Here is a 27,928-nt window from a genome sequence, read left to right on the forward strand (position 1 = left end):
CCCAGAGGAATGGGTGACTGCGTTGATGTACCCCAGAGAATCAACTATCTCCTCCATACTTCGATTAATTCAACTGAAGATACTACATAGGATTTATTACCCAAGGGTGGCACTGTTCAAGTGGGGAAAGGTTACGAATCCATACTGTTTGCGATCTAAGAGGGAGGAAGGCTCCTATTATCATATCCTGTGGAACTGTGCCATCCTTCAACAATACTGGCAACAATGCTGTGATGAATTGACAAGGGTAATGGGCAAGCGGGTACTTGTAAATCCAAAACAATTATTGCTGGGGATAGAAGGAGACAATGATCTAACGAGGTATGAGAGAGCGCTCTTATCTACCACCACTGCGATACTCAAAAGGAACTTTGGGGTTCCGAGAGGCCACCGAGCCTTGAACAATGGATCACAGATGTGGATATCTGCATTGCGATGGAAAAGAGAGTTTATACTGCCAGGGGGTGCCCAGAAAAAGCGCAAAAAATATGGGAAAGTTGGGAAGAGGTGCACTAAAAGTAACTTATAATACTGTACCGTTACGCTACCCAGAGACTTGCAGATGGACTGGTGGGTGTAATACAAAAGGGACAAAATGTTGTGGCATGTTTTGAAGCTCGTTGGTAAGGGACCACAGCGGGGAGTTGTTGGCGGGCGGGTATGGGAAGTTTTGTTTACCCCACTGTGTGGAGCTGTATGTTTTGTATTTCCAAAAAAACAATAAAATGTGGTATTAAAAAAAAAAAGATTACAGACAAAATCGTGAGAAGGTCGTACAGGCATTAGATGTGATTGCAGTACAGGCCATACAGTGATAAGATGGTAGAACAAACATTAGGCATTTTTGTTTAACAGTAAAGTTTTAAGTATTTTTCATATTAGATATGAGGGTTCTTCTTGGATACATGGTGGTAGGCATTCCACAGAGTGGGAGCTGTAACAGTGAAACTAGCTACACCTGCTCTTTTTCTGGAGAATCTCGGTGTAAATAGCAATGAGGTGCTGGAGGAGCGTAAGCATCGTGGTTTGGTTCTTTTGTGGTATCCCTTTCTTCGCACTGGGATCTGTGTAATGTACCCAGTGACCTGTTTTATTCCCTTTGTAGGCTTTTTATTCACTGTGACAAATTGGTGGAGTTCCTGAACAAGTTTCACACTTCTTATTTTATACAATCACTAGGCTGAGTATATACTGCTCCCTTGTGTGATTCTCACTCTTCTTAATGTATTCACATTCACTGGGACGAGTAGACTGACTTGATTCCTTATATTCGCTGCCGTTATTAATAGGAATATTATTTTGCCTCTAGTTAACTGTGCCTTGTCCCCAAGGTTTCCCGCTCTCCCCATTACCTGTAGTATAATAGGGCTCTGTCACTGGGTCAGCACTCGCCTTTGGCCTTCCTCCGTAGTAGGTCTGAATGACTGTTGCCCTGGCTTCATCTCCTCGTGCAGATACACTTCTGTGTCTTTTTCCCCATATGGTCTTAGCGTAGAAAGTTGTTGCTGTTCCTTTTCCTTTCCAGCCACCACCAGGTAGGTATTCTCTCTGAGCATTCACTTGTGGCTTGGTGCTTTCCTGCCACGGCTTCTCACCTCCGTGCCTGTTTCTGCAGTGTCCCTTCAGGGACCATTACTTGTTTGGCAAGTATCCTCTGACCTGTCCCTCACACAGTGCCGATTGGGCACTGTTAGGTTTCATCTGCCTGCTCGGTATTGTGAACAGCGTTCTCTCCCGGTTACCAGCTTCCCTCCAATTGGTTCAAAACTCCTGGGTTTCTCTCTCTCTTGGTCTCTTGCTCGTCCCCCTTTTATGTTGCTGTTCTGGGACTTCCCCAATTTCCAGTAGCAGTCCTCTCTTTGTGTCGGACGTAAGCTCATCAAAACTCCTTTGGGTTTCTTCGTCCTAGTGTCGGGCTATTCTTTGTTTTTCCTTACTCCTTGGTTTTTACTCGTCTTAGTGCCAAACGCATATTTATCTTCTGCAGAGATGTTGCAATAACTGATGTAAGAGGATTCTGATTTTCTGGTGTCTGATATATCCTTGCGTTGTTACTGAATGCTCTGGAAAGGGAGTTCCTAATCGGAACAGTCCTTGTCCTCAGCAGGTGATTCTCTCCATGTGTGGTCCTGTTTGCGGCCACCCCTAAGGGGAATGTTCCATAGCCGGCTCAACTCCCTAGCCTCACAAGGAAAGGCTCCCTCCTGGGGAGAAGTGACTGAATCCCTCGATTTGCCACAACTGTTAATAGTCGCATTTCTCTGGTGTATTGTTACACAAAATTCCCAGAGTTTCCATTACAATATTCACTCGGTGTCTGCATTTTGTTTTCAAAACAGAACTTTTAGGGACTCAAAAATGAAACTGGGTCCCATTTTTCACAATCAAGACACACTTATACAATTTGTTAGATTGTTTATTTGTTTGGAAATATGCTCCATTTTAGTGTTCTGCTGTACACTAGCAATGATTTCGCTTCATAAAGGCTACTGCATTCACAAAGCAAATCCATTTTTTTTTTACTATAACATGAAGCATTTGTAATTAGAAACAATTCAGCTCCATACTCATGACCTTCATTTTATGCATTACAAATGTGTTTTTTATATATCATGTAGCTCCCATTTCATGCCCTTGACCAATGAAATGGACACATAGTGGACGATGGCAAAGCCGGTTTGCTGATGCTTTTAAATCTCTCTGCAGCGTTCGACCTTGTCGGCCACTCCAAACTGCTAAAATGTATTGAGGAAAGTGGAAACTGTTTCTCTAATTCCGTCAAATGGTTTTGATCGTTCCTAAGTAACAGAAAATCCAACATTACTTGGCAAAATGCTTTCTCCGAATTGGAACAGATCACCTGGGGTGTTCCGCAAAGAGCCACCCGCTCTTTTTAATGTATTTTGCTTATCCTTATGTGACCTACTTGAGACCTTGGAACGCTACTTCACAAGTGTTAAGGACATTTCTCACACAAGTGCTTCATTCCCTCTACCTTGGAGCCATCCAGCTCTTTTGCTATATTTTGGGGCTTTGAACTTTTCATTTTCAATGGGTTTTACTTTTGTGTTCTGTGGTATGGAGTTTTTAAACAACTCCATAGGCATCATCTTTTTCTGTGTGTCACACAGCACCTTCAGTGCAGTGGCACAGGGTTGTCCTTCAGACTTCCCAAGGTTTAAATACCTTCTCTGCGACTGACTACCATCTCCCAGAGCATGTAAAGTTAAATTGACTTTACTCTTCTCTTTAAATTTACTGACCCAGCACACACTATCTTCCTACAGAGTGCTGGAGGGGTTGCCTAGCTTCCCGTGAGTCAAAACACTCATGTAACAGTAAAATCTTACCCTTTCCTACTTTAAATGGCTGGTGGCAGTGGTTTTGATCAAACTACCATGTTTTTTTCCCCACCGCTAACAACGGTAGCTAAAAATCGGGTCAGGCATGTTTTTCAATATGGCGCCCAAGACCTATCTGTAAAAACAGAATCCCTTTGTTCGTTGGCCTTTGGCAGGCTTCAGTGCTGAAGCCCTCCTCTGGCGCCAGGGTGTCTGGGGTGGACAGGATGTGAGGTAGGTGCCAGAAACTCCCTGTGCTTAGTCTCGTAGGAGACCTGAATGCACTCTGGCGTGATTGGTCGGCTGGCTGTTCGGCAAGGACAGCCACCCTGCTGTGTGAGTGACAGCCAGGCTCGAATTAATGGGGGAAAACTGTTTAAAAGCAGGTCTCTGGGACTTGGAAAGCAGAGTCGACCACTGGAACGAAAGAACCGAAGACGACCTGAAGGAAGAGGACTGCTGCAACTCCTGGACGACCAGTCAAGCCCTGCTGCAGGTCCAAATTGCCTGAAACTCCATCGACAGAGAAGCCCTTCAAGGTTAACTTCTTCCCTTGAGTTTGGTGGGAACAACCAACTTGCAAGCCACCTGGACACCGTCCCCATCTGGTCGAATTTTCATCAGAGTGCTGTTGAAAACCGGATAGGATAGCCCGAGGAAAGGAAACCAGCTTGTGCACTTTGAGGCACTCACACCTTAAAACGATGTCTTGCTAAAGCTTTTGGCCTCATCCCTGGGCAGTGCAGGAACCCCCCAATGTCGTCCTTCTTGTCCCCACGACTGAAGCCCAGGAACAGCGAGATCTGCTCGAACTGCCAGGAACAACTGCCTCAGCTACAGCTCTTCTTCATTAACAAGGTACTGGGCAAACGCGGTCCGGAAATCTTTTCGACCATCGAGAAAGTGCGTGAAACTTTCCTCAACTACGAAGGCTTGTCCTTCCTTAACATTTGTCAAACTTTTCACCTAGCCAAATTCTTATAATCACTGTGGCAAAGACTTAACCGTTATCTACCAGAACTGTGCTATCCTATACAAAAGACTCTGAACCATTGACTTTGGCCCAGGCCTATTGAGAAGAATTGCTGGTTGTATTTAACTGAAACCCTTTGCCCTGCCTATGAATGTATTTGGGCTATCTATTCTTATAACCTTGTCTTTTTACCCCTTTATTAAGTACCTGAAGTGCCATTTTGCTCCCACTTCATTTGGAGCTAAACTTGTTCATTTACTTACTGGTTGTATTTTTGTGGTTTATTAGTGTGTGATATTTAGCTGCTTATGCTAGTGTAATGTTTTCTAACTGACTGAATAAATAAATATATATTCTTTTACCAAGAAAGCTTGAGGAAGTGTATATTTGAATCACTGTATGTGTTGGTCCTTTGTGTAACTTGTTCTACTGCTCACTTAAACTCTTGAGATAAGTCTGGCTGCTCAGCCATCGCTACCACTTTACTGTGTAGTACAGGCGTGTACCAAAGGTGAAAGTGTGCTTACACTTGTAGTCCTAATTGCATGTAGTGTTCCCAAAGGGTACTGCAGGTGATTCTGCCCAACAATGAACTACCTGACGATACTCCGCTTTTATTTAGACGAAGTGGAGACTACGAAAAGGACACAGAATTGATCATGTCTAATTACCAAAAAATCTACATCTGGATGACGGACAACGGCCTTTGTTTAAATGGCCAAAACACAGAACTCCTGATTTTTGGCTCTTACAAAGCTAGAAATAAGCTTGGAGTAGACTATGAAAAATGGTACACTGACCAACATGTAATCCACACAGTCAACAAAGTCAAAACACTGGGGGTTACCATTGAGGCAACACTTAAAGCTGATGCTCATTTTGCAATTGTGACGAGGAACATCCACCACTATCTTAGGCTAATTCACCAAATAAAACTGTTTGGCTCAACAGCCAACTGTACCACATTGGTAAGAGCCCTGGGCTTGTCAAGATTAAATTACTGCAATGCGTTACTGGGCGGAACAAGTAAACAGTGTATCAAGAGACTACAGATCTTGCAGAACGATGCCATGCGGACAGTAAGGTGTGGCCAAGCATGAGCACATCTCACAACACAGGAGAACCCTACACTGGCTTCTACAATGGAAAATGAAAAGCATGGTAGAGAGTGGGAAGGCGTGGAGGTGGAGGAGCAGAAAGGGGAAGGAGAGAGAGCACAAGGAGGAGGAAGAGTGATAGTAAAAGGAGCAGAGAAAGCATGAGGAAAACAACTAGGAGATGGTGCGAACATCTGAACAGAAGAGGTGGGAGAATTGGCAGTCCTGGAGAATGACACAGCAGATAGAGGAGGAGGAAAAAAGGAGGATGAGATTAAATGTGGAGTTGGGAAGAAAAAGCAAGAAAGGCACGCAAAATGATGGAATGCATTGAACAACTAAAATGTAGGAGGTGGGTAGAAGAGCATTGCAGCTAAAGACGAGGAAAGAAAGAGAAGCAGATGTAAAGAAGGATGGTAAGGAACAAGGTCCAACAGAAAAGTACGAGGTTGGGAGAAGAGCAGGGGAGCTAAAAGAGGAATACAAGAACAGCAGAGGAGGAAAGGAGGATAACACCACATCTATAGTGCAAGCACAGCTTGTGGAGAAGAAGCAGAGTAAAGGAGAGTGAGCAGAAGGGGAAGGCAGGAAACCAAAGAGAGGAGGTGAAGAGGTTCCGATTGTTGCTGGGTGTTGAGGGAGAAAATAAAAGGTGCATCAGAAGTAGGAAAGGAGAAATAAGAATATCCCCAAAATAGGTATGTCCAGCAGTGCTATCTGGATAAGTGAACCACCAAACCAGCGCATGTGAAAACGGTGGCAGAGACGGCCACCAGCAAATTGAACCTTAGCCACACCCTTCTCAGGCCCATTGATGGCCTGGTGCCTCCTTGCTGAGTTGTGGATCTGTGATCGAGCGGACCATCAGATCCTAACATCCTGATCATGGCAGCGATCACTCAGAGAAGACAAGGACTTGTAAGAGGACATGCGTGACTTTCATTTGACTGTCAAGATTTGATGCCAACGCCAAGAAATCAATAGTTTTTAAGCAAGCAGGAATTTTTCTAATTTAGTTTTGTGATTGTTCCCCTTTCTTACCACCAATCCACCAAGAAACCCTTGACACATTTTATTTAAAAAATAAATCCCTTTAAACCACACTATCCCGCCAATCAGGTTTCAGGCGCAGACACAGCACAAAGACCGCCCTCCTGGACCTTAAGATCCAGCTTGATGGCATTTGCGATATTGGAGAACTCGCCATCCTCCACCTACTTTACCTCTCTGCTGCCTTCGACCTGTTCGACCATGACATTCTGTGCCAGCACCTCTCCACCAAATTCAACTTATCCTCGGAAGCTGCCAACTGGATCAAATCCTTTATTTGCAAGCGGTCCTGCAGGGTCTTTGCTGGCTCAGATCCTGCCAACCCTATTACCGTCCCCTACGGAGTCCCTCGGGGGTCCTGCATCTCATCCACTTTGTATAACATGTATACTAAACCACTGTTCGACCAACTCAACCACCTTGGAATTCCATACACAAACTTTGCTGATGACACTCAAATCCTGATAAAAGTCACTGGGATCCATGCCACTGACTCCACCAACATTAACCATGTCTACAGTCACATTCAGGCCTGGATGGCAGATCACCACTTGTGCCTAAATGATGACAAAACGGAACTCCTCATTGTCGGATATTCTCACAATCTCAAACTCCTAGACCCGACATTTGCCTCATTTCTCATCAATGGTAATCTCACGGTTGTCTCTAGCCATGTAAAAACCCTGGGTGTCCACTTAGACTCAGATCTAACCATGCACAAATATGTGTAGGCCCTTGTCTCCTCAGCAGCTTATACCACTATGCTCATCAACCTCAGCAGAACATGTCTCTCTACTGACAACTGTCTCACCATTGCCAGTGCTATCATTGATAGCAAACTGGACTACTTCAATGCCCTATTCTCAAGCACTGCCTCAAAAAATCTCATCAAACTTCAACTGATTCAAAACAACGCCCTACGTGCTGTCTCGGGTCAAGATCCTCTCCATGACACACAGATGCATCCACAACGTTGCCCCAGCCTTCTGCAGTCAACGCATCACCAAATAATACTATACTAGATGTCTCTGCTCCTCTACCACCAAGCCAATAGCCATCCCAAGATTCTCCTGGAAAAAAGCAGGGGGAGCCAGGTTTACCGTCACTGCGCCTTCCCTATGAATTGCCCTTCACATCCAAGAAGAACCCTCCTACCCTCTCTTCAGAAAGATACTCAAGTCTCTGCTCTTCGAGAAATATGAATTGCTGTACATGAATAACTGTGCTTTGAAATGACTAACTTAATGTGCCTTCACACAAGCCTGTACCCCGTTCCCCCCACTTAGTTTTACCAGCACTGTGATAACAGCGGGTTTGGGTGCTGTCAATAAATGAAATAAATAAATTAGAGTCTTGAGTTGTCTATTGACAATGACAGTGCCGAAGTGATATGAACATGCTTTATAATTTGAAGGGTTACAGTGCTAAAATGGCTTAATGATTTCAATCAATGCGTTTACATCAAACCGTAACATGATTTCACTATGATTGTGTTTTGTCACTTCTAAACAAGGAGTCATTGTCTTTCCTTTCCAGTAGTTATGAGGCATGTACACCTGCTTATTTTTATATAAAGGTTAAGATCTAGAGTGATTGAGCTGCAGTTTTGTGGGATCATGCACATTCTTCAATTTCGTGACATGATATCGTTGAGGGGGATCTAGAACAATGAATGAAGATCAGAAAAAGTTGGTTGACTTATTAGAATAATGTATTCAATTATTTCATTGTGCGTGCAGGTAGACACTGACGTTTCTGTTGTGCGGGTTCTTCCAGTTGTGCAGATGTATGTAATCATTTAGATTTCAAAGCTTGTTTGTTTAGAAAAGCAGTTATATTTAAAATATTGATGTAACCTTTAAAACCCATTTTAATAAAACTAAACCCTTCACCTTTTTTTTAAAAAAAGCATTTGATGCTTTTTTTCCCTCTGGTATGGCATTCAACGCTATTTCATTCGATGCAATGACCAGATACCCTTATCAAAGTATGTTTGAATATTTAAAATGTGTATGGAATCTGTCTGGGTTTCTACAGGATTTCTAATAACTCGATCATATGTCCCCCATATCATTTACTCTTTCTAACCTCAGAAGTGGTGAGCTATTATTTGGTGTGGAGTTGGTTTAAACTTTAAATGATGCCATCAGGTTGCTTATTGTTGCCAAATGAAATCCTGTACGCAAGTTTCTGTTTACATTTAAAGGCTTATGGTTTGTATTGTCTGCTTCTAGAACTGCTGGACCTTCAACCTTTGCCTGTCACTGCCTTAGGACATCGGGAGTATGAAGCCTTGTACAAATTTACACATTTCAACCCCATTCAGACCCAGATATTTCACACTGTGTATCACACAGACTCAAATGTTCTCCTGGGAGCTCCCACGGGCTCTGGAAAGACGGTGGCAGCTGAGCTGGCTATCTTCAGGATCTTCAACAAGTACCCAACATCTAAGGTTTGTGAGATATCTTTTAAAATAATCAGTGAGATATGTCGAATAACAGAGTTTTTAGTAAAACGGGGTCATCCGCTAATCCACCTGTGGATAGGTGAATCCTATATAACCAATCATAAACCTCCAGGCATGAAGAAACAGATGTTCATATTTTGCCTCATTATTAAGGTAAAAAAGGCTTTTCATCAGGTCTCTTTCAAGCATGGGAAGTGTGGCTGAACCCTTTCATCCTGGAGCGATTATGACTCTTTTAAAACAAATGTATAGGTTATTTAAAATATGAAGAGAAATGCCCATACTCCTTTCATGCAAGGAAAATGGATGGTTTGGTCAGAACCAAATCATCCATGAAGAAACATGTGGAGAAAGCAAACCTGCGGCCTGTAACCAGAAATATTCTTTATAGCACGTTCACATGAGTACAATTCAAAATAATAGAGCAACATGTTGCCATCTATTTTGAATACATCTCACATGTTCCTAATGCATAATCTGTATTGTAATGACTAACCGTACCAACCAAAATATCAGCTCTATGCCTTGTGGAAGTCATAATGTACCACTGAATGCTTCTTTGCCTGTAACCAAGCTCTTGCAAGTAACAGCGCCTCAATGCCCATGGGTTACTTGCGAGCTATATAAATAAATAAATATTTTGGGGGTTTTGGATGCATAAATGCACTTTTAATGTCTTACTGGGCCCCTTACATTAATATTTACTTGGATCCACTCCTGGAGATGGAAATGTTGACCTAATGTATTTTAGTTTTAATTGAAAACATGAAATCATAAAACTCAGAGGCAATATTTTAGAGCGTCAGTAAGGAGGTCAAGGATGGCAGATCACCCATAGTAACCACTGTTGTTTCTTGTTCTGGGTTTTCTGATGTGGTGTGTTTTAGAAAGAGATAAGCCATCCAGCTAAGGTTTGTTAGTGTGTATTGGGCCTCATTACAAGTCCGGCGGTAAAGCCGCCGGACTCGTACATTTTTACCGGCGCCTGACTTCCCGGTTCCACTTCGAGATTTCAAGTCCAGCGACCCGGGAAGTCAAACGCCGCTAAAATGTAAGTCCCCATTCCCAGGACTCTATGGGAGTTGGGACACGGAAGCTCCGGCACCGTTGATAACAGTGCTGGTGCTTCCGTGACCGGTCTGCCTAAGGTGGTTGCTGCGCCCGGCAGGGTCAGACCCGTCGGGCACTGTGGCTCCGACAGGCAGATTCATAGTTTGCCGGTCCGGAAACAAGGGTTCCGATGAGCTCACCGGCACCCTTGTTTCCAGACCGGAAAACTTATAATGAGGCCCATTATCATGATTTTGTTTTGCCATTTCCATTAGGACGTTACTGCACAGTAGTTAGAAACATACTCTATACAACGTCCTATAATGTAAGAAGTACTGATCTCTGCTGTGTAATTAAACTGGTGGGAGGCTTAGGTTCAATCACAGTCGGTATTAAGTGACTGCCAAGTAAATGAAAATACCATTTACCTCTATACTTATGGTTTGCATGTCATTTCAAAAATTCTATTAATGCCTTAAATAATGAATACACTACATCTGACATCTATCGTTATTTACAGTTTTGAAAAATCTGTTGCAACTGTGTGTCTCAGTAACATTGTTCTAGAATACAAGGTTTATTCCACCTCAAAGTAAAAGAGGAAGGGCTTACGTGGCTTGTTCACAGCCAGGTCCTTTGTGAATTGGGGCCATCTTAACTGAGCAGTGAAATTAATGTGATATTTCACTTTCTTCCAGGAACATGTGTACTTATAAAAGAAGCCATTGATTATTGTAGTATGGATATGATTAATCAAAAGTGCCATAACAATTAAATATTCACATTACCATGTTATTGGAGGCATTACCTTGTCACAGTGGTGATGCCTGTCACTGACACAAAGTCCTACATGCTTAACATATACCATTTGTTGAGAAAATATGTTAAAGATAGCTTTAGCCATTTTTCTGTTACGTAGATAAGGCTGTGAGCTGTTTTCCCAAAAGAGTAATTTCACATGTTAAGATTGAACAACACATCGATGGCAGCACATCCCTTCCTGTTTACCTCCCCACCCCCATTCAACCATCTCCCTCCTAAAAGGCCATTTTACAAGCATTTCACATGCTTGATCTGAGACCTATGCTTATTCAACCATATCACAACCATACTATTGAAATTCCGTAGGCACATATATAATTTTCAATCTTATGCATAACATTTTACAGCCTGCCCTGACTACATAAGACACTTCCCCTCACTGGAAAAACAAACACCTCCCATATTTTGCTTTTAATGATTCTCGAAACTCATAAAAAATACACCAAAAAACAAAACAAAACAAGCATTCTCATACCATTCCTATGCAATCTGAAACTCTACAACCCCACTAGAAGCACATCACTACCTTACAAAAATTCTCAAAAGGATGTAATATTATTCTATCTACTCTACAGTATGAATCCACCCCTATGCATTTAAACTTCAGGGGACAGGCCCGTGCTATATAAATACCCCCATTAAAAAACAAGTATTCCTAAGCACAGATGTATATTATAAAGTTTGCAATGGGGTCATTTTTGCTTCCAATCAAAGTTAATAATACATTCTGAGTTCTACATAGAATGTTAGGAGAAAGGTTAAAAGGTTAGAATTTTTTTTTTTAAATGTAGTTTATAAAACATGTTAATCTCGGTAGCTCTAAGGATGGAAATACAACTTTTACACAGCATTGAAAATGAAAACATTAGTGCAAGTGGAAAAGTTCCTAAAACAACTATTTTTTTACTGTATAGTGACAAATAAATCTGTTGAGAGGGGTCCACTCTTCTAGAAATGTTAACATTGAAAAACATACAAATTTAAAATATGTGAAATTTGATATGGCTAACAGCACAAACTGTTATTTTTTCTTAACACTTAAATTAAATGATTGAACATTAATATAACATTAACAACTCAATCCTTAGGTTTCCTGTACTACAGAATGATATTTAGATGGGAAAGTGCCTTAAACATTTTTTAATATTTAGTTACATAAACATGAATCCAATGTAAATCCACCTTTACGGGAGATATGCCAACAGTCTCAAACATGCAAAATTTGGCATGGCTAATTGACCACACAACCTTGAATTACACAATGGCCTTTTTCAATGTTTGATGCTTTCCTACTGGCAATATTTATTGTGTTCTGGTGTAAGAGTATGAATGCCTTTGGCATTTCATTGCTATCTTTCTTCTCTTTCATAGGCTGTGTACATTGCACCACTCAAAGCACTGGTACGAGAAAGAATTGAGGATTGGAAAGTTCGAATTGAAGAAAAGTTGGGCAAAAAGTAAGTTGGGAGCTATATTTCTGTATCCACAAGTTTTCCCACAGCCTCACGATGCCTTGTTGTTATATACGGGTTGCGGGGAAGTTCAAACATTATTTAAAATGCTACAAATTAGCATCCCCCTTTTGCTCCCAGCACTCTTGTCCCTGGAATTTGACCATGGACAGCAGTCTATGTACAATCTAGAGTTGTATTGGGGCTTCTACTCAGTCTGGGGTTTCTGCATCGGGATGGCCCCGTTTAGCTACCTGTCTGGAAACCAGTTTCCAATATGACCTGCTCATCGCTTTCTGAATGGGCTGCTTTTTCTAGTTTGTCTAGAAACCAGTCTCTGGTTGGTGTATCAGTCATCATCTTCAAATAATCTCCAGAAGAATCTGTTTGAGTCTCGTCTCTATCTATGCGCAGGAGTACTTTATAATCCAAGCCCCCTCCCCTAATTTTGTGACTAAGGTGTGTGGCTATCCACCAGTCTTGTGACTGGCAAGATCTACCCTTAGCCTTGTGACTGTAAAGGGAGGGGGAAATCACTCCTTATCTTGTAACTTAACTAATGTGCTAGTTTAATAAAATAAAGATCAATGAAATCTACACATGAAGAGGAATGATTCAAGATTTAACTCAGCAACACAGCGAGATACCCACTGGCTCCCTATTAAAGCCTGCATTGACTTCAAAACCTTGTCCATTGCTCACTGCTGCATCTACAAAGAAGCCACACTGTACCTGAAAAAGAGCATTGCTAAGAGACAGCTGGTGCATTCACTACCACCTTCTAGTATCCTCTCTTATCACACCTCGATTCAAATATGCCAGAGCCAGGAAGTGTCTACATCACAGCCCCCACCGTCTGGAACCCCCTACCTCCCAACATCGGAATTGAATGTTCCTACCCTGCCTTCAAGAGACTTCTGAAAGCCTGGCTTTCTGACAAATATGACTAACAAATTACCCTGTATTGTGCTGTTACTTGATGTCTCCCTTTCTCACCTGTACAAACGCTGTGGTACCCCCAAGTCTGGGCATTACACAAATAGTATTAATAAATAAATGGCCCTCTGAGACATTTATTCACAGAGATGATCCATTTCCGTATTATTTTACATTCTTTATCACTATACACTGGGCAGATTTTGTTTTGGCCTAGGGATATTTTTTGTATCTAAGAATTGCAACTTATTTCTACTTTTGTGATGTCCTTTATAAAGTTATATATATTTTTTTTTAAAACTTTGGTTTTATTGACATTTTTCAGATATAACAAAACAGGAAGCATCATGTATATAGCTTTTAACACCATCGTCAAGCCCCCGAAAAGCTTCCCCCGTCCCTCCCACCCCAATATCCGACCCACCCCCCATATCTGTGTCCCGTCAAAAAATCCCACCGCATGAGCTGTCATCAGTACTCTTTAGTTCGGTGCCAGGGAGCTGTGCTGTACATTCACATCAATGTTGGCTGAGTTACCTCCGCTGTCCCCCGGGCCCTGGGTTAATCCATAGTCCCTGAGTGGCGCTCCCTGGGCTCCCCATCCCTCCCGCGCCAGGGTATTTTCATAATGTCAATGGGCGCCCCACCCCCATGCCTGGTAAACCCCATACCAGTTTGCCTGGAAGGTGCTCAATTCGTTATTGACCATGGCCGTCAGCTTGTCCATGAGGAACATGTTCTTTAGTTTTTTTAGCCAGTCTTCTTTTGAGGGGGGCTCCGGGCTCTTCCACCTCTGCGCTAGGGCCACTCTTCCAGCTCGCAACATTGTCTCCCACATCCTTGGGTATCTGTATATTTCTGCATCCTCCGGTGGGAGGCCCAACAACATCGTCAATGGGTTGTGTGGGAGTAATTCCTCAGTGACCTCCGCCATCCACCCCCGTACCTTCTCCCAGAACCCCTGTACCTTCGGGCAGAACCACCACATGTGCCCCTCGTCCCCACTTGGCCGCATCCTCTTGGGCATCTAGGGGACACCCCTGAGAACATCTTGGACAATTTCAGCGGGTCCCTGTGCCATCCCTGTAAGATCTTGAAGTTATGCTCCATGTCTGACGTGAATAGGTTCCCGTGAAATGCTATTTTAAATATCTTAGACCATGCATCCTCTGTGAGAGCTTCTCCCGCTAAGTCGTTCCAAAACCCGCAAAACCCTCTCCTCGCTTCCAAGTTAGCGGTATTCAATATTTGGTACATCTTGGGCACCGCCCCCTTCCTTGTTGTGGCCGTGTCCAGTAACCTTTCAAAGGGGGTCAGCTGTCTCCGCAAGTTCAGGCCCCATGCCTGATCGCAGAGGATCCCCTTTAGGTGCCGATATTCAAAAACTGAGAGGGACGCCCGCCCAAGTGCATCCCGCAATTCCTCGTTTTCGAGGAATTCACCTTCCTATAATTTTTCATGTATTATATTTTTGAATTAAAGTGCAACATATGGAATTTTTCTTCATCTTCACAAGAATTGTAATTTAAATAAGTGCCCATTTTGGCCTGTAGATGTCACTGGCAATGCCTGGCAAATGGGCTCTTTTCTATTTTACTGACATAGAAAGCTCAAAATATGACTTTGATTTCGAGGTAAACATGGGGCCACATTCCAAGGTTGGCGGTAACCCAGAAACACCGAATCTGCTGCCTGACTTCCTGGTGCCACCAGGACATTACAAGTCCCGGCGGCGCAGAAGTCAGGTCCCAGATTCGGTAACTCCCCATTCCTGTGGAGTCCCATAGGACTCCATGGGAGTGGGGAGACGGAGCACCGGCACTATTCCTAACAAAGTCTTGACATATTCCTTGGGTCGGGCTGCACTGCTTCTATCTGAATTCAAGGTACACATTCAGGATGTTGTTCCATTTCAAACTGAAAAGAATGCAATGGTATTGAAAATAATTAAACTTTGCATTATTTTAGTTCAATGAAATTTATGCAATTATTGAAAACAGATACAAGTTATTTTCTGTTGAATTCATAAGTGCACCTTCTACAAACAATATTAAGAATATGGCACTGTGGTGAAGTCCTAGAGTTGTTCATTTATGATCTAAAGCTCACACAAATGTTCTGGGACCTGCTTAGTTCCTTTGCTGGAAAACACCCTCCATATGTCTAGGCCTTATCTCTTCCATGTCCTGTATATCGACAACCCAGTCTCTGCCATCAACTTATCCAAAAGAGCCTTACAAATATTAACAGTTTGTGGAATTCTCATTTGTTGAAAAACATCTCATGGAAGTAACTGCGAGGTGGAATACCTGAGAAAACAACTCTTTTGAGCAATGCCTCTCTCGCTCTGTAGAAACACCTACTGTTCTCAATTTATTCCAGTGGAATGATCTTTCGCTCCATAGTCCCTTCCATTATTTGCTGACAAGAGTTTTATTATAGCATATTTGTTTCCAAGATCATTTAATTTCAGTGTGGATGTAACAGAAAATCTTGGGGGTGGAATTACTGTACCGTCTCGGGACTATGCCTGAGCATTTGAACTGTATACAGTGTCAGGATATCGGCCATTAGACCATGATTGAAATCGGTAGTGCATGCCACACTATTAACCTTAGCATGATAGTCATCCAAAAGTGGCCCATGATTAAGTGAGTACAGCAAACTACTGGATTGGGCCACATTAGTATCAAGGTATTCTAGGTGGATTATGTGCAATACCTATTCAGGAATGCCGCATCAGTCAGGGGAAACCACTGTAATCTATTCCAGTTTATCTGTAGCTCTGAGTGCTTGCCAAATTTGCACACTTTGTTGACAGTCAGCAGCAAAAAATGTTCATGGTTTTCAACAATTAATAACAGATTGCGTAGAATGATAATAGAACGGTTTGATTAAAAGTTCAAAGTCCTCTCTTTGCATGATTCTCACTAAGAATCAGAGCCATTGGTTCGATGGATAATGCAAACTGGGTGGGTCAGAGAGGGCATCCCTCCAATTTACTTTGCTGATGGGCCTTTAATCACCTCAACCCAACAGGCCCACCACCTAAGAAGCGAATACACAATTGTACATTGTTAAGGAGATTTCTCATTCTATGGCGAATTTCCCTTACCTATAGAGTCCCCAAGAAGCTTTGCTGGATTTGAAGGGTTTGTTTCCTTTTACCTGCTAAGAGTGAGACTCTTGTTCCCACTCTTAGGCATTTTTGCTATGTGTGTTCTAGGCTATTTTTGTGTTTAATGCCTATGGAATCTTTCTCAACCCCATAGGAACCATCTTTATTCACATGTGTTACACTGCACCCTCAGTGCAGTGACACAGGGGTGTCGTAGCGACCCCCAAACATAGAATCCATACCCTGGGACCGACTACTGTCTCCCAGGGCATGTAAAGACCCCATTGACTTTACTAGTCAAGTCCTATGAACTAAACCAGTATAACCCATCTTACTATGGAGGTACTGGAAGGGGTTAATAGTTTTTCCCCTATGTTCATTTTCGAGAGGGTACCGTACAGTCCCGCTCTCAAAAGTTTCTGTCTGGTGGAAGTGGTTACTACCATAAATATTCGACCGCAAATATTTCCCTATGGGATTTTCCCATTGTTCGAGGCTACCACTTTTTCTGACAGCCTCTAACATACCGCCGGTGTATTTTAATATTAACTTTACTGCGGTAGGTTTTTATTGCCAGAACTTTAATATAACTTCTTTCTCGTGTCTTCCTCTAAACTCCTAACTTAGGTCAGGGATCCTTTGTTCGTCCTTTTGGCGGGCTAAGGCCGAGAAGCCCTCCTTTCGGCGCCACTGAGTCTGGGGTGGGTCCATTGTGTGGTAGGGGGAGTAGGACCCCTGGACACGGTTGCCTTGGCAATCCATGTCGCACTCTATCCTGATATAACCACTCCACTATGTGAGTGACAGCTAGGCTGCATGAATGGGGATCTTTTTGCATAAACGCAGGCTCCTGAGGACTGGAAGAGCAAGACGTCGCCACTGGAACTAAGAAGCCGAAGGGGAGAGAAGCCAAAGACATCTGCAACGAATGAACCACCGGTGAAGCCCTGCTGCAGCGTCTCACCGCTTTTCTCCACACAACGAGAGAAGAGCTTCACCTGCAAGAGCCTTCTTCCCTTGAGCTGGTGGGGCCAACCAGTTGCCAATCGCCTTCCCGGACCTTCCTTGGTCGAATCTCCCGTACCATGTACTCCGAGGCCGGATAGCCAGGCACCAGTCCACCCGGACTGCGATTTAAACGAACGTACCTTTTATTCGTCGGGCAGCACTGCGGCTGCTTTCATCCCTGGGTAGGGCAGTAACTCGAACCTTCCCCCACGACGAGAGCCTCTCTTTCTCTGCTGGATCCACCCGAACTACAGGAACTACCAGGAACAACCGCCACCGCCGGAGCCACTTCTTCATTTTAAGGTACATTGTTCTGCCAGGCTGCCCTTTCTTCGCGGTAGCACTAAAGGTGTTTTAAATCCTTTACCTACCTGTTGGGTTGGCCACCCCTCTCTCTTAACATTGTCTTTTCAACTTCTGCATCCACCTTTTACACTTCGTTAACCAAAGACTTGACTGCAGCTACAAGAACCTTTTGCTCCTGGGCCCTTGCCCTGTACCAATTGACTTTGGCACAGGCCAACTGACTCTGGTCACATTTGTTAGATCTGCCTTCTTTAGATTGATTCTCAGCTAGAACTGTGTGGTGCACCAATTTCTTTTAACTACCCTTTCCTTCCCATTTTTTAACCCTTGTGAAATGCCATTTTGCTCAGTTTTCATTTAAGTATTGCCTATACTGATGCACTGTCTTGCTCAAACTGGTCCACAAAGTTATGGGAAGTGTTGCTAGGGTGTGTAAGAACCCATTCCAATATAACTTGTGCTTTCCCTCCCTTGTGAGGGATTGTTAGAGGATCGCTTGTGTGTAGTTGTCACTGTGCCGTTTTGCTCAGTTTTCACTCTGGTTCACTTGGTCTACAATTTAACTTGGGAGTGTGTATATTTTTCCTTTGACTTAATTTAACTTGCTTGATGACTGTGATACATGTGTTTTATCTAGAAGGGTGTAAAATAAATATATAACTACTTTTTACTACAAAGCTTTGGTCGGTGTTTCCTTCTACCATAGTACTGAAGGTCTATTGTGTAAACCCTGAATACTGCTCAGCTCCCTCTTAAGATAAGTCTGACTGCTCAGCCACAGCTATCAACTAAATCTTTGTGGTACAGACTGATACCAAAAGGGATTTATTGCTCTCACCTGTAGTCCTAATCTTGTGTAGTGCTCCCTAAGGGAACTGCACAGGATTCTGCCTAACATACATAAGGTTTATTCTACAAAGCTCCGGGCAGTGGTTAGATGGTGTTGCAGGACCACACTGGCCATGTCTCAACAATACCTCATCAGTTCACATCTATTATACAGTTTTGCAACAGTTAAAACACTCCCAAATACTTTATTGCAGTCCAACCCCCAAACATGATTGGACAGAAAACTCGTCAAAGAAATCCCATCTTTTCCCAATTCTTCCATTTTCATTGGCCAGTCTCATCTCGATAATCATCTTCAGATCATATTCAGAACACACCTCTTCTTAGGTTTCGTCCGTAGTAGACAATGACGTCAGTACATAGTTAAACATTGGTATTGAAATATAATTCATTACTAGCAATAACTGGCCTAGTGCCTTCAACTTTAAGTGTGATTGCACATGGTCTGCTTACATATTTTAGCAACTGAGAGAAAGGCCTGAATAAACAGGATCTTCTTTAAACTACTGATTGCGATCTCAACTACCCCAGACTCCTGGCGCTTCTGAAAACACTAATTTATGCAATTGCTACTCCAGACTATACAGCCTCTGGTTTCGACCTGTAAAAACAATTAAAAGATGGACACCCTGGCCTTCAGGCCCCATTTTTATTACCAGCCCAAACAAATGATCAACCCCCTCTACGCGACTTCAATACAATGAGTGAGATAACATGTGTTCCCTTGTGGAACTGTTAAATCATAAACCTTTGTCCTCTTTGTAAGCTGACCGTCTTACTACATGACTTTCTTCTTTTCCGTCAACAAATGTCCCTGCTACTTGAAATTAATGTGCAGCAGCTAACCGCAAAGGTTAACGTTACTGATTTACTCATTTTCTACCGTCTGAAAACCTGAGAAAGTTAGTTTAAAAGTCTAAATGCATTTTACTAGAGAGACCCAACTGCCATGTTTTTTGCAAAGCACTGCGTGTGTAGATTGTGTTCATGTTGTAATTGCAGTTTTAATATTGTATCTTTCTACGTGCGTGAAGATCTAATATGTAGAAATTCTAAACAACAGTAACCCTAAAAGTAACATATCCCATCATAGATGAACTGCACTCAATACATATGAATTTGAAACCTTGCTTCCAGTTCGCTGCCATCCCCTCGTCATCAATACGGTGCGCGCAACATGTACCCCTCGCAATCATGGGGACCTTTCCTGACCACCCCAACAGTACCCTTAAAGAAAGATCTCTTATCAGATGTAATTCCATTGGAATAAAAATGGACCATGGGTGCAGATTTTAAGAGTCATGTAAGGAACTCATGGTGACAACAGTAAAGACACAGTTCAAGGGTGTTAGTGAACTTTATAATGCGTGAGATAAACGCCTAATCAAAAACTAAATTTAAGATGGGAGCAAGCTACGACCATCAAATAATAAGGCAGTCTTAGTCGTGTCTTGTCAAATAAAAAGGGCCTATACTAAAAAGAAACTATTGCCAATCCTTACTACAAAATTACAAAAAGAGGGTGGGATAATGTTCACCAGAAAAGAAAGAAGTGTTCACAAAATGATAAATCAGGATGGTATGGCTGGGTCTCCCTTGCCCACGTTTGAAACGCGGGATAAGGCAGGACTCTCAAGCACAGCACACTCCTTGGCCTTGCCAGCACAAGGTTTACAGTTCCAGTTCAACGATATCAATACCTTCAGATGCTAAGTCTCTTTCCTGCAAAAGTCTCTTGCCTTAGAAGGCCTGCTGATTCAAAGTAACAAACAAACAAAAGCTCCTTCGGTACTCATGTACCTTGGGTGATTGCTCTTCGCCCCTTGGATCTCCCTCCGCTGGTCTCGGATCCCTCTTGCAACTTGGGCCTCTCTCTGTCGAGTTCACTACGGCCTTTCAAATATTGCTTGTAATATTCAAAATGTCTTTTTAAACAACTTCCCACTGTGGACAACCCTCAACTGGGTTCACTCTTGTCGACGCAATGTTCACGGGTGTATTACTCTTGATAGACAAACAACAAACAAACAAAAGTTCCCTGTGGTCTTGCACCTTGGGCGATTGCCTTTCGCCCCTAGAATCTCCCTCTGCTGAGATCAGATCCTGTTTGCGAAAATGGGCCTCCCTCCATCGTGTTCGCAACGGCCTTCTTTAACACAGTTCATGTATTTTCAACACAAATCATGTTTTACTCAATTTCATTAGAAAGCGTTGGTTCCCTTGTCCTAGCTTTCTTTCGGCATCTCTCTATCGGGTTCACAATTGCCTTATTCACAATCTTATTGGAAACCGGGTTTCCCTTTCCCTAGCTTTCCTTTGGCAAAGGGTGAGAGACTTTCGATTGTACAAGGGATTTGACGTGACCCTTGTAGGTCCACTCTGACGCCTTACGCCACCCTTGCCTAGGGCCTTCTGGTTCTTGTAGTTTCAAAATACAGGTCCCGGTCAGAGTCTTTCGAATGAGCGCCCACGTGGCGCTGGACCCCTCTGCACCTGGACCTCAACTGGGCTTTCTTTAAAGTTCAAACATACACACAAGTTCTTTTGCTTTCAAATTGCATGCGTTCAAAATGTTGCTACGTGCAACTTTGGGCTCAACACAGTTCGGTCTACTATCAGCTTCCTCAGACTCGCCGGTTGTGCTGAACCCGTTGGCTTCTCCGATCTCTGGAGTCAGGGATAGTACCACGCTAGCCAGCTTGCCTCCCCACCTGCGTTATCAATGCGATTATAATTTCGATTTCGGAGGCTTCGCGGGTCTGAGTTGAAAAGGACAAGGGCAACTCCCACTTCGTCGTCCTTCCAGGTTTCGCTGCCTTTCTCCTCCGTTTGAACTGCCGGTTTGGTTTGGCTGTCTCCTTGTGCGTTCGTCCTTGTTCGAAGTGTGCTTTCGTGCCCCGCCTTTTAGCCCTGTGGTGAAGGTAAAGGTTCCGTCAGGTGTGTGTGATTGTCAATTGCCTGACTTTGCCTGACCCATTGTTTGTGACATGTCAGGTAAAAGGCTTTAGTATTAGTCTGTTGTTTGTCACAGTGTAAGAAAATGTTCTTGTTGGAGAAAGAAGGGGTACAGTTTCTAGATATCCTACGGGGTAGGATCGGGAAAAGGTGCCATAAGGAAAGGGGGTGGTTGGAAAGGTGAGGTCTGTAGGGTTGGCCAGATGAATAAGGGGGATTGGGGGAACGGTAATGGTTTATAAAAGCAGATTCGGAATTCGGGAAATAATAACCAGAGGCACGAGGATAAGAATGATTTGGAGTAGTTGGGTAGAAGACAGGAAAAATGGGCTTCTGGGAGATGTGTTTTCCGAATGCAACAGGGTTTGGGCTTCTAGGGGATGTATCAGATATGGAGGGGTTGTTGGACAAAGGAGATTCGTTGGTTGGAAGGCAGGTAGATGTAATCCGGCCTACAAAAGTCTCAGCGGCCACTCCCTCCCTCCCTCTCTTCCACGGTATAATATTGTGTCTCGCCTGGGGAATTCCCCCCGAGCATTACCTCTGGCTCCCCTACCCAGGTGATCCTCCCTCACTCGTCCACCCCCAGGGGTGTGATCTGAGAGCACCAGCCTTTCCATGGCGACCTGAATAAGGGGCTCTCGAGGTCTACTCAGGCGAATACCCTCAGGTTTCTCTTGTGTCGGCATCTCTGTGTATACCTCCAGAAGCGTAGGGGGGGCCATTACATCATCATATTCATAGAATTTGATGGAAATGCCATATGGTATGGGTGTTTCATTAAGTAATTAAGTTCCTCATCATTCAACCAAATTATTGTGATTTTATCTAAATAAGTGTGGATTGTGACTGACATCAGATTTCGATGAGAATAATAACAAAGGCAAGTTTTGTTAATCGATATGGGTCCGGTGCAAACAGCCCAGCGGTATGACAGTATAGAGTCAATTTCCAAAGAGCGCTTCTCTTGCTTTATGGTCCATACTAATAATGACCTGTGTCAATCTAATTCGCCGCATTTCTGAAGTCTTTCAGTAAACATTTTAGCTTTCCTGTCCGCAAACTCTTGTAACTAGCCAGTTGCAGCTGCAGGTCCTTCACTGCATTCGAGGACCTACTATAGCTAATACTGGAGAGTGCTTGACTTCAATCTGCTGTAGCTCACATTCATGCTCTTCCAGTTCTCTACGCACTGATTTTATTGTAGTGTCTTCCTTGGATACACTGACTCCTCGGATATACAGACTGAGATAGAACTTTGTACAGAAGGGGTATTGATTTGATAGAAGCTAGTAATCTCTTCTCTGATCTCTGTTTTGCAAGCCAAGTCAGTTAGCGAATCTGGTTTGAATCGCCACTATATGCCAGGAAAGGTTTTGTGGTGTCATTATATCGAGTGAGACTGGCGAAAGATCAGAAAACGACCTAGGGAGAATCTTACAGCTAGCAGTACTTCATACCAATTCTGGAGTACCAAGCCACATTTCTAGTCTGGAATAGGAATCATGGACTGAGGAGTAGTATGTAAACTTAAGATTCATTCCATGACGCTTCTTTCAAATGTTAGTTAACTTTAGGAAGGACATAACTTCTAGGATAGAGCGATTAGCATTAAGGGGGCCTTTGCTCACAGAGTGCTTCTGACAACCTGGTCTTGGAGTGATATATTGAAATCCCCACCTGTAAGTATTTCATATCACGCAAACTTAGAGCACTTTGTAAATTGGAATGAAAAAAGGAATGGTCATTTCCATATTAAAGTTTGATTACATCTTTATCCTACTATTCACCTGATTAGTGAGATATACAATTCGGTACCCCCAATATTTCATATCTCATACAACAACCTTGACATTCTCTTCATTACAGTTACATTGCTTACCCCATCCTTCTTTCATGATTTCAACATCCTCCTACCCCCAGGCTACTGTAGTCTACATGCCAACCGACCAGGAAGGGAAGGAGGTGTAGTGGCAATCATCCACAGGAGAAATTGGCCATGCTCCATCATCCTCTATCCCAGAACAAGCTCATTCGAACCACTCGCCTGTCAATTCCCTTTATCTCACAAGGTATTCGGCACCTTCAACCTCATCCACCAACGACCTGACAGGAATGACTTGTTCATTGCCAACATCTCCAATTTATAATTATAATTGTTGTTTTATAATGCGCTTAATACCAGGGATTGGTTTTGAAGCGTGGATCGGGATTCAAACCTGTGTTGCGTTGTCTTGCTTCCAAGACAAACGTGTGTTGTGCCTGGGCTATTCCCCCGCACCAACGTACTCTCCTCTGCCAAATTAGCACACAATAATAATGTCTGTCTTTGAGATTTTAACATTCCTGAGTCTCACGCCAACAACCCCACTGAAACTGCCCTTTTTGCAATGAACAGATCCAGCAACCTTAGCAAATTGTACCCTTCATCCACGGACAACAAAGGTAACACCCTAAACTTAGTGTTTACACATGCCTCGTCCTCGCCTGCTCAGAGCCTATCCCACTCAACTGGTCTGACCACGCCGTCATCCCACTGTCAATCACTGACTTGACCACGGCCCACAAAGATCAGGCTAAACGCTTCTGCACTCAGCAGAGCTCATTCAAAACCTTCAAGGTCCTTGAACTAGAGGCAAACTTTGCAAACTTTCCCACTACAGGGATTGCCTCGGTCCTCCTAGAATTATTTAACAACTCTGCTTTGAAAATGGTGGACTCTTACCCCTGTAGTGGAAAAATGTCCACTCACGATGCTGGTGAATTGGCAAACAATGGGCCTCATTACGGGTCCGACAGTAACCCTGCCAGTTCTACCGGCGGGTTGCTGCTGGACCCGTAATAATTTACTGGCGCCTGACTTCCCAGTGCCACCGGGAGATTCCAAGTCCGGCGGCCCGGGAAGTCAGGCGCCGGCAAATTGTTAGTCCCCATTCCCATAGAGTCCTTTTGGACTCTATGGGAATGGGGACACGGAAGCACTGGCTGCAGCGCCCCGGCAAGGTCAAACCTGTCGGGCACAGCGGCCACGGCAAGCAGACTCAAGAGTCTGCCGATCCGGAAACCAGGGTACCGGTGAGCTTATCAGCACCCTTGTTTACGGACCGGCAAACTCCTAATGAGGCCCAATGTATTAGTAAAAGCAGTAACAAAGCAGGATTACCAACAGCACGAGACTTTGCCACAAGTGATACCCCCTCCCTCTGTGCACCGTTCTCGTATACCCAAAAGCCCAGTAGGGCAAAGTCTCACCTTGAAACATTGTTGCTGACGGACAGCAAAACCTCATTATACAAGCATTTGATGCAAGCTATGCTCTGTTGTGGTAGTTAGTGTTATCAGGGAGGACGTGTGAGGGGTCAGCGATGAGAGGCGGACACAAAGTTGTAATGTTCTCAACATTAGCCATGTTTATTAAAAGAAAAGGGGTTTGGAAAAAGGCCTTTCTTTTCTTATCCATAAGAGAATATCCCTGCCTATGAAACTAAAACTAAAACAAATTGACCTTGTGTCCAAAGTAGATATGACCCTCACACTAACATACAGAATCAAAAGATATAAGGGAAATGTTTTGGTTTTCAATTCAATAAAAATGTGCAAAACATATATATCGAAAAACACAGTAGAGGAAAAGAAACCGCACTCCAGACATGAGGTACTGCTGGCCCCAAATAAATTACGAACTCGAATCAGTGTAAAGAAACAAGTTTTAATGATGGTAAGAAAAAAGGCAACACACACACAGCAAACAGAACAGGACTCCAAGGATGGGGCCTGAATGACACATTTCGCGCTTCCCTGAGCGCTTGGTCAAGTTAGGGAACCAGAGTGAAAAACACAATACATATTGCACAGTTGTCCCTCTTCCATTTTGCCTATCTCCACAAGTCAGCCACTGTGCCATGAAAGCCAGGGTGGCCATATTAGACTGGAGTAAAGTCTAATACATATTAATGATAAGAACAATTTGATATGGCAGTATAGTACATTGCACAGTCAAATAATTAAAGAAACATGTTTAAAATGTCACCAAATAAGAGGTAAACACAATACTGAAAATATAGGTTCCATAATTGAAAGTTAAGGATTATGAATATGAATGCATACATAAAGGTATCTGTTTTGGAAATTAAGACATCACTTTCCGACGTGCAGCCAATAGCTATAACATAAAGTGCAAGTGCAATTTTCTGTAAACATATTAACATAGCAGCAGTATAAAGAAATCCAGAAATAACAATATAAATATGAAGCCACTGGTGGCTGTTAAAATTAAATGCATCACTATCAAAAAATGCGACCATAGAATTAAAACATGTTTCTAAAAATGGGCCATACAGTGCAATAGCGAAAGATCTCATCCGTGGGGCAGCCCACAGCTACAGCATAAAGTGTAAGTGCATTTCTATGTAAACATACTGACATAGCAGCAGCAGACAATCAACCAAAGTTTTTTTGATACTCATAAAGTGCAAGTACATTCCAATAAAATTCCCCATCGAAATACATATGGCTGCAGGCCAGAGTTCAGATAAAAACTATATACCATAAATTCTGTAAAAAGTTGTTGATTTTTTGTTGATCAAATGGCCACACAGTCAAAGGCAAATATATGAAAACAACACATCTACACAGTACTCAGCCTGATAGAATAACAGATAGGGAGAAAAGGCAATAAATTGAAAGAAAAAAAGCAATATCTATAGAAAAGATAGTTTTGGAATAAACCTATATCATAATCATGCGTTCCCCTAATGTTTCAGAATGGCAAGACAGCCGTAAAACCAAGAAAAAAATGAATCTGGTTGAGTAACACAGATAATGAAGTTAAAATAAAAGGGGCATTTCCAGGCCAGAGCAATGTATCTTTTTGGTACCTAAGAGAAGCAATATTAAGTAACCAAAATCAAACGGACAAGAACAAGAAAAACTGGAGCAAAAAGGAACGAAGTATCAAATTCCCATAAAAGTATACAACTCCTCATCCATGTTGTGACGGTTGGGATATTTAGTATCAAAGTCTAAAATAAACCGGGTTTCCAATTGTCTAAGTTTCAAGGTTCAGTCACCTCCTCTCAAGTGAGTTGGGACATGGGCCACAGCAAAAAACGTGAGTAGGTGAACATCACTATCATGTTCCTGCCTGAAATGTTTGGCCATGGGGTACGTAGGGTCAAAATTCTTAATGGCTCTAAGATGCTGCAAAATCCTGAGCTTCAATATACATGTAGTATACCCTACGTACCATTTTCGGCAGGGACATGTGAGAACATACACTGCAAAAGGGGTATCGCAGTTGATAAAATGTTCTAGCCTAAATTCAGTGCCTGTAATGGGATGTATAAAGGATTTACAGGCAGTAGCGTGTGGGCAGGCCTTACATTTTTGGCACTTGGTAAACCCTTTAGGAAAGCTAGGTAGCCAATTGGTCATGGTAGAATTTTTTTGTACAGGAGATAACTGGAAACCAGTCTGTCCTTCAGCGAAGGTGCTTGTTTGTGGTCAGAATAGGGCACTTAGGCAGTACTGGACCAAGATCTTTGTCAAGCACAAGGATGCGCCAGTGTCTCATAATAATCTTCCGGACATCATATGACGCATTATTAAATGTGACAATAAGACAGGGATCATCATGGTCATTGTTCTTCTTATTGGCAGGACATGCAATAGGTTTTCCCTCGAAAGTGCACGTGCTTTAACAAAGGCCATTTCTATGATCTTTTTTCGGTAACCCTGTTGTAAAAAACCAACGGCAGCCAGACTGCAACACCGGTCAAATTCAAGAATATCTGTACAATTGCGACTAAAGCAAATAAATTTGCCATAGGGGATGCTATTCTTACAGGAGGGCGGATGACAACTCGTGGCATGCAGAGGGAGGCCTGTATTGGTGGGGTTTTTTTGTAAAGAGATGTATGAATGCCAAGGTTGTCAAGCCTCACATTGACATCCAAATATACAATCTCAGTCGAACTGTGACATTCAGTGAATTTCAGATTCATAGCATTGTTGTTAATGCTGTCCACAAAAGATACCCACTCACTTCCATTTCCTTTCCAAATAATAAAAACATCATCAATGTAACGCCACCAACCAATAATTTGTGTAGAAAAACTAGATGAAAGTAAATCAGACAGAAAAGTAGCCTCCCACCACATCATGGTCAAATTAGTGTATGATGGGGCAAAGGTACTACCCATAGCAGTACCTCTAACCTGATGATAAAAGAAGCCCTCAAACAGAAAGACATTGTTGGTTAAACAAAACAGAAGCATATCCAAAATCATATATATAATTTCAATAAAACAATCCTTGTGTCCAGGGTTTGTTCCCTTCCCCTGATCTGTTTCAGTAAAAGTGCTTAGAATGTTCCGTTTCACCAAAGTTCTATTAAACGTACTGAAAATGTCTCCACATTTAATGTTCTCCTCAAAATGGCAAAGCAAATGTCCTTTCTACAACATAGATTTCAATATACCAAAAGAAAGTATTTTATGATGTT

General features: G+C 42.8%; 1 protein-coding gene across 2 annotated transcripts in view; it reads left to right on the forward strand.

Annotated features, from left to right (window-relative positions):
- Positions 1–27,928, forward strand: part of ASCC3 (activating signal cointegrator 1 complex subunit 3) — a 2,962,611-nt gene that overhangs the window by 2,177,778 nt on the left and 756,905 nt on the right. For both annotated transcript variants that reach the window (XM_069606524.1, XM_069606525.1), the window contains exons 26-27: positions 8,696–8,916; positions 12,175–12,260. In XM_069606524.1, the coding sequence (XP_069462625.1) occupies positions 8,696–8,916; positions 12,175–12,260 (307 nt within the window). The remainder of the gene's footprint in view (positions 1–8,695; positions 8,917–12,174; positions 12,261–27,928) is intronic.

The sequence above is a fragment of the Ambystoma mexicanum genome, chromosome 4p (genome assembly GCF_040938575.1).
Source record: "Ambystoma mexicanum isolate Mex_15411 chromosome 4p, UKY_AmexF1_1, whole genome shotgun sequence".
NCBI lineage: Eukaryota > Metazoa > Chordata > Amphibia > Caudata > Ambystomatidae > Ambystoma > Ambystoma mexicanum.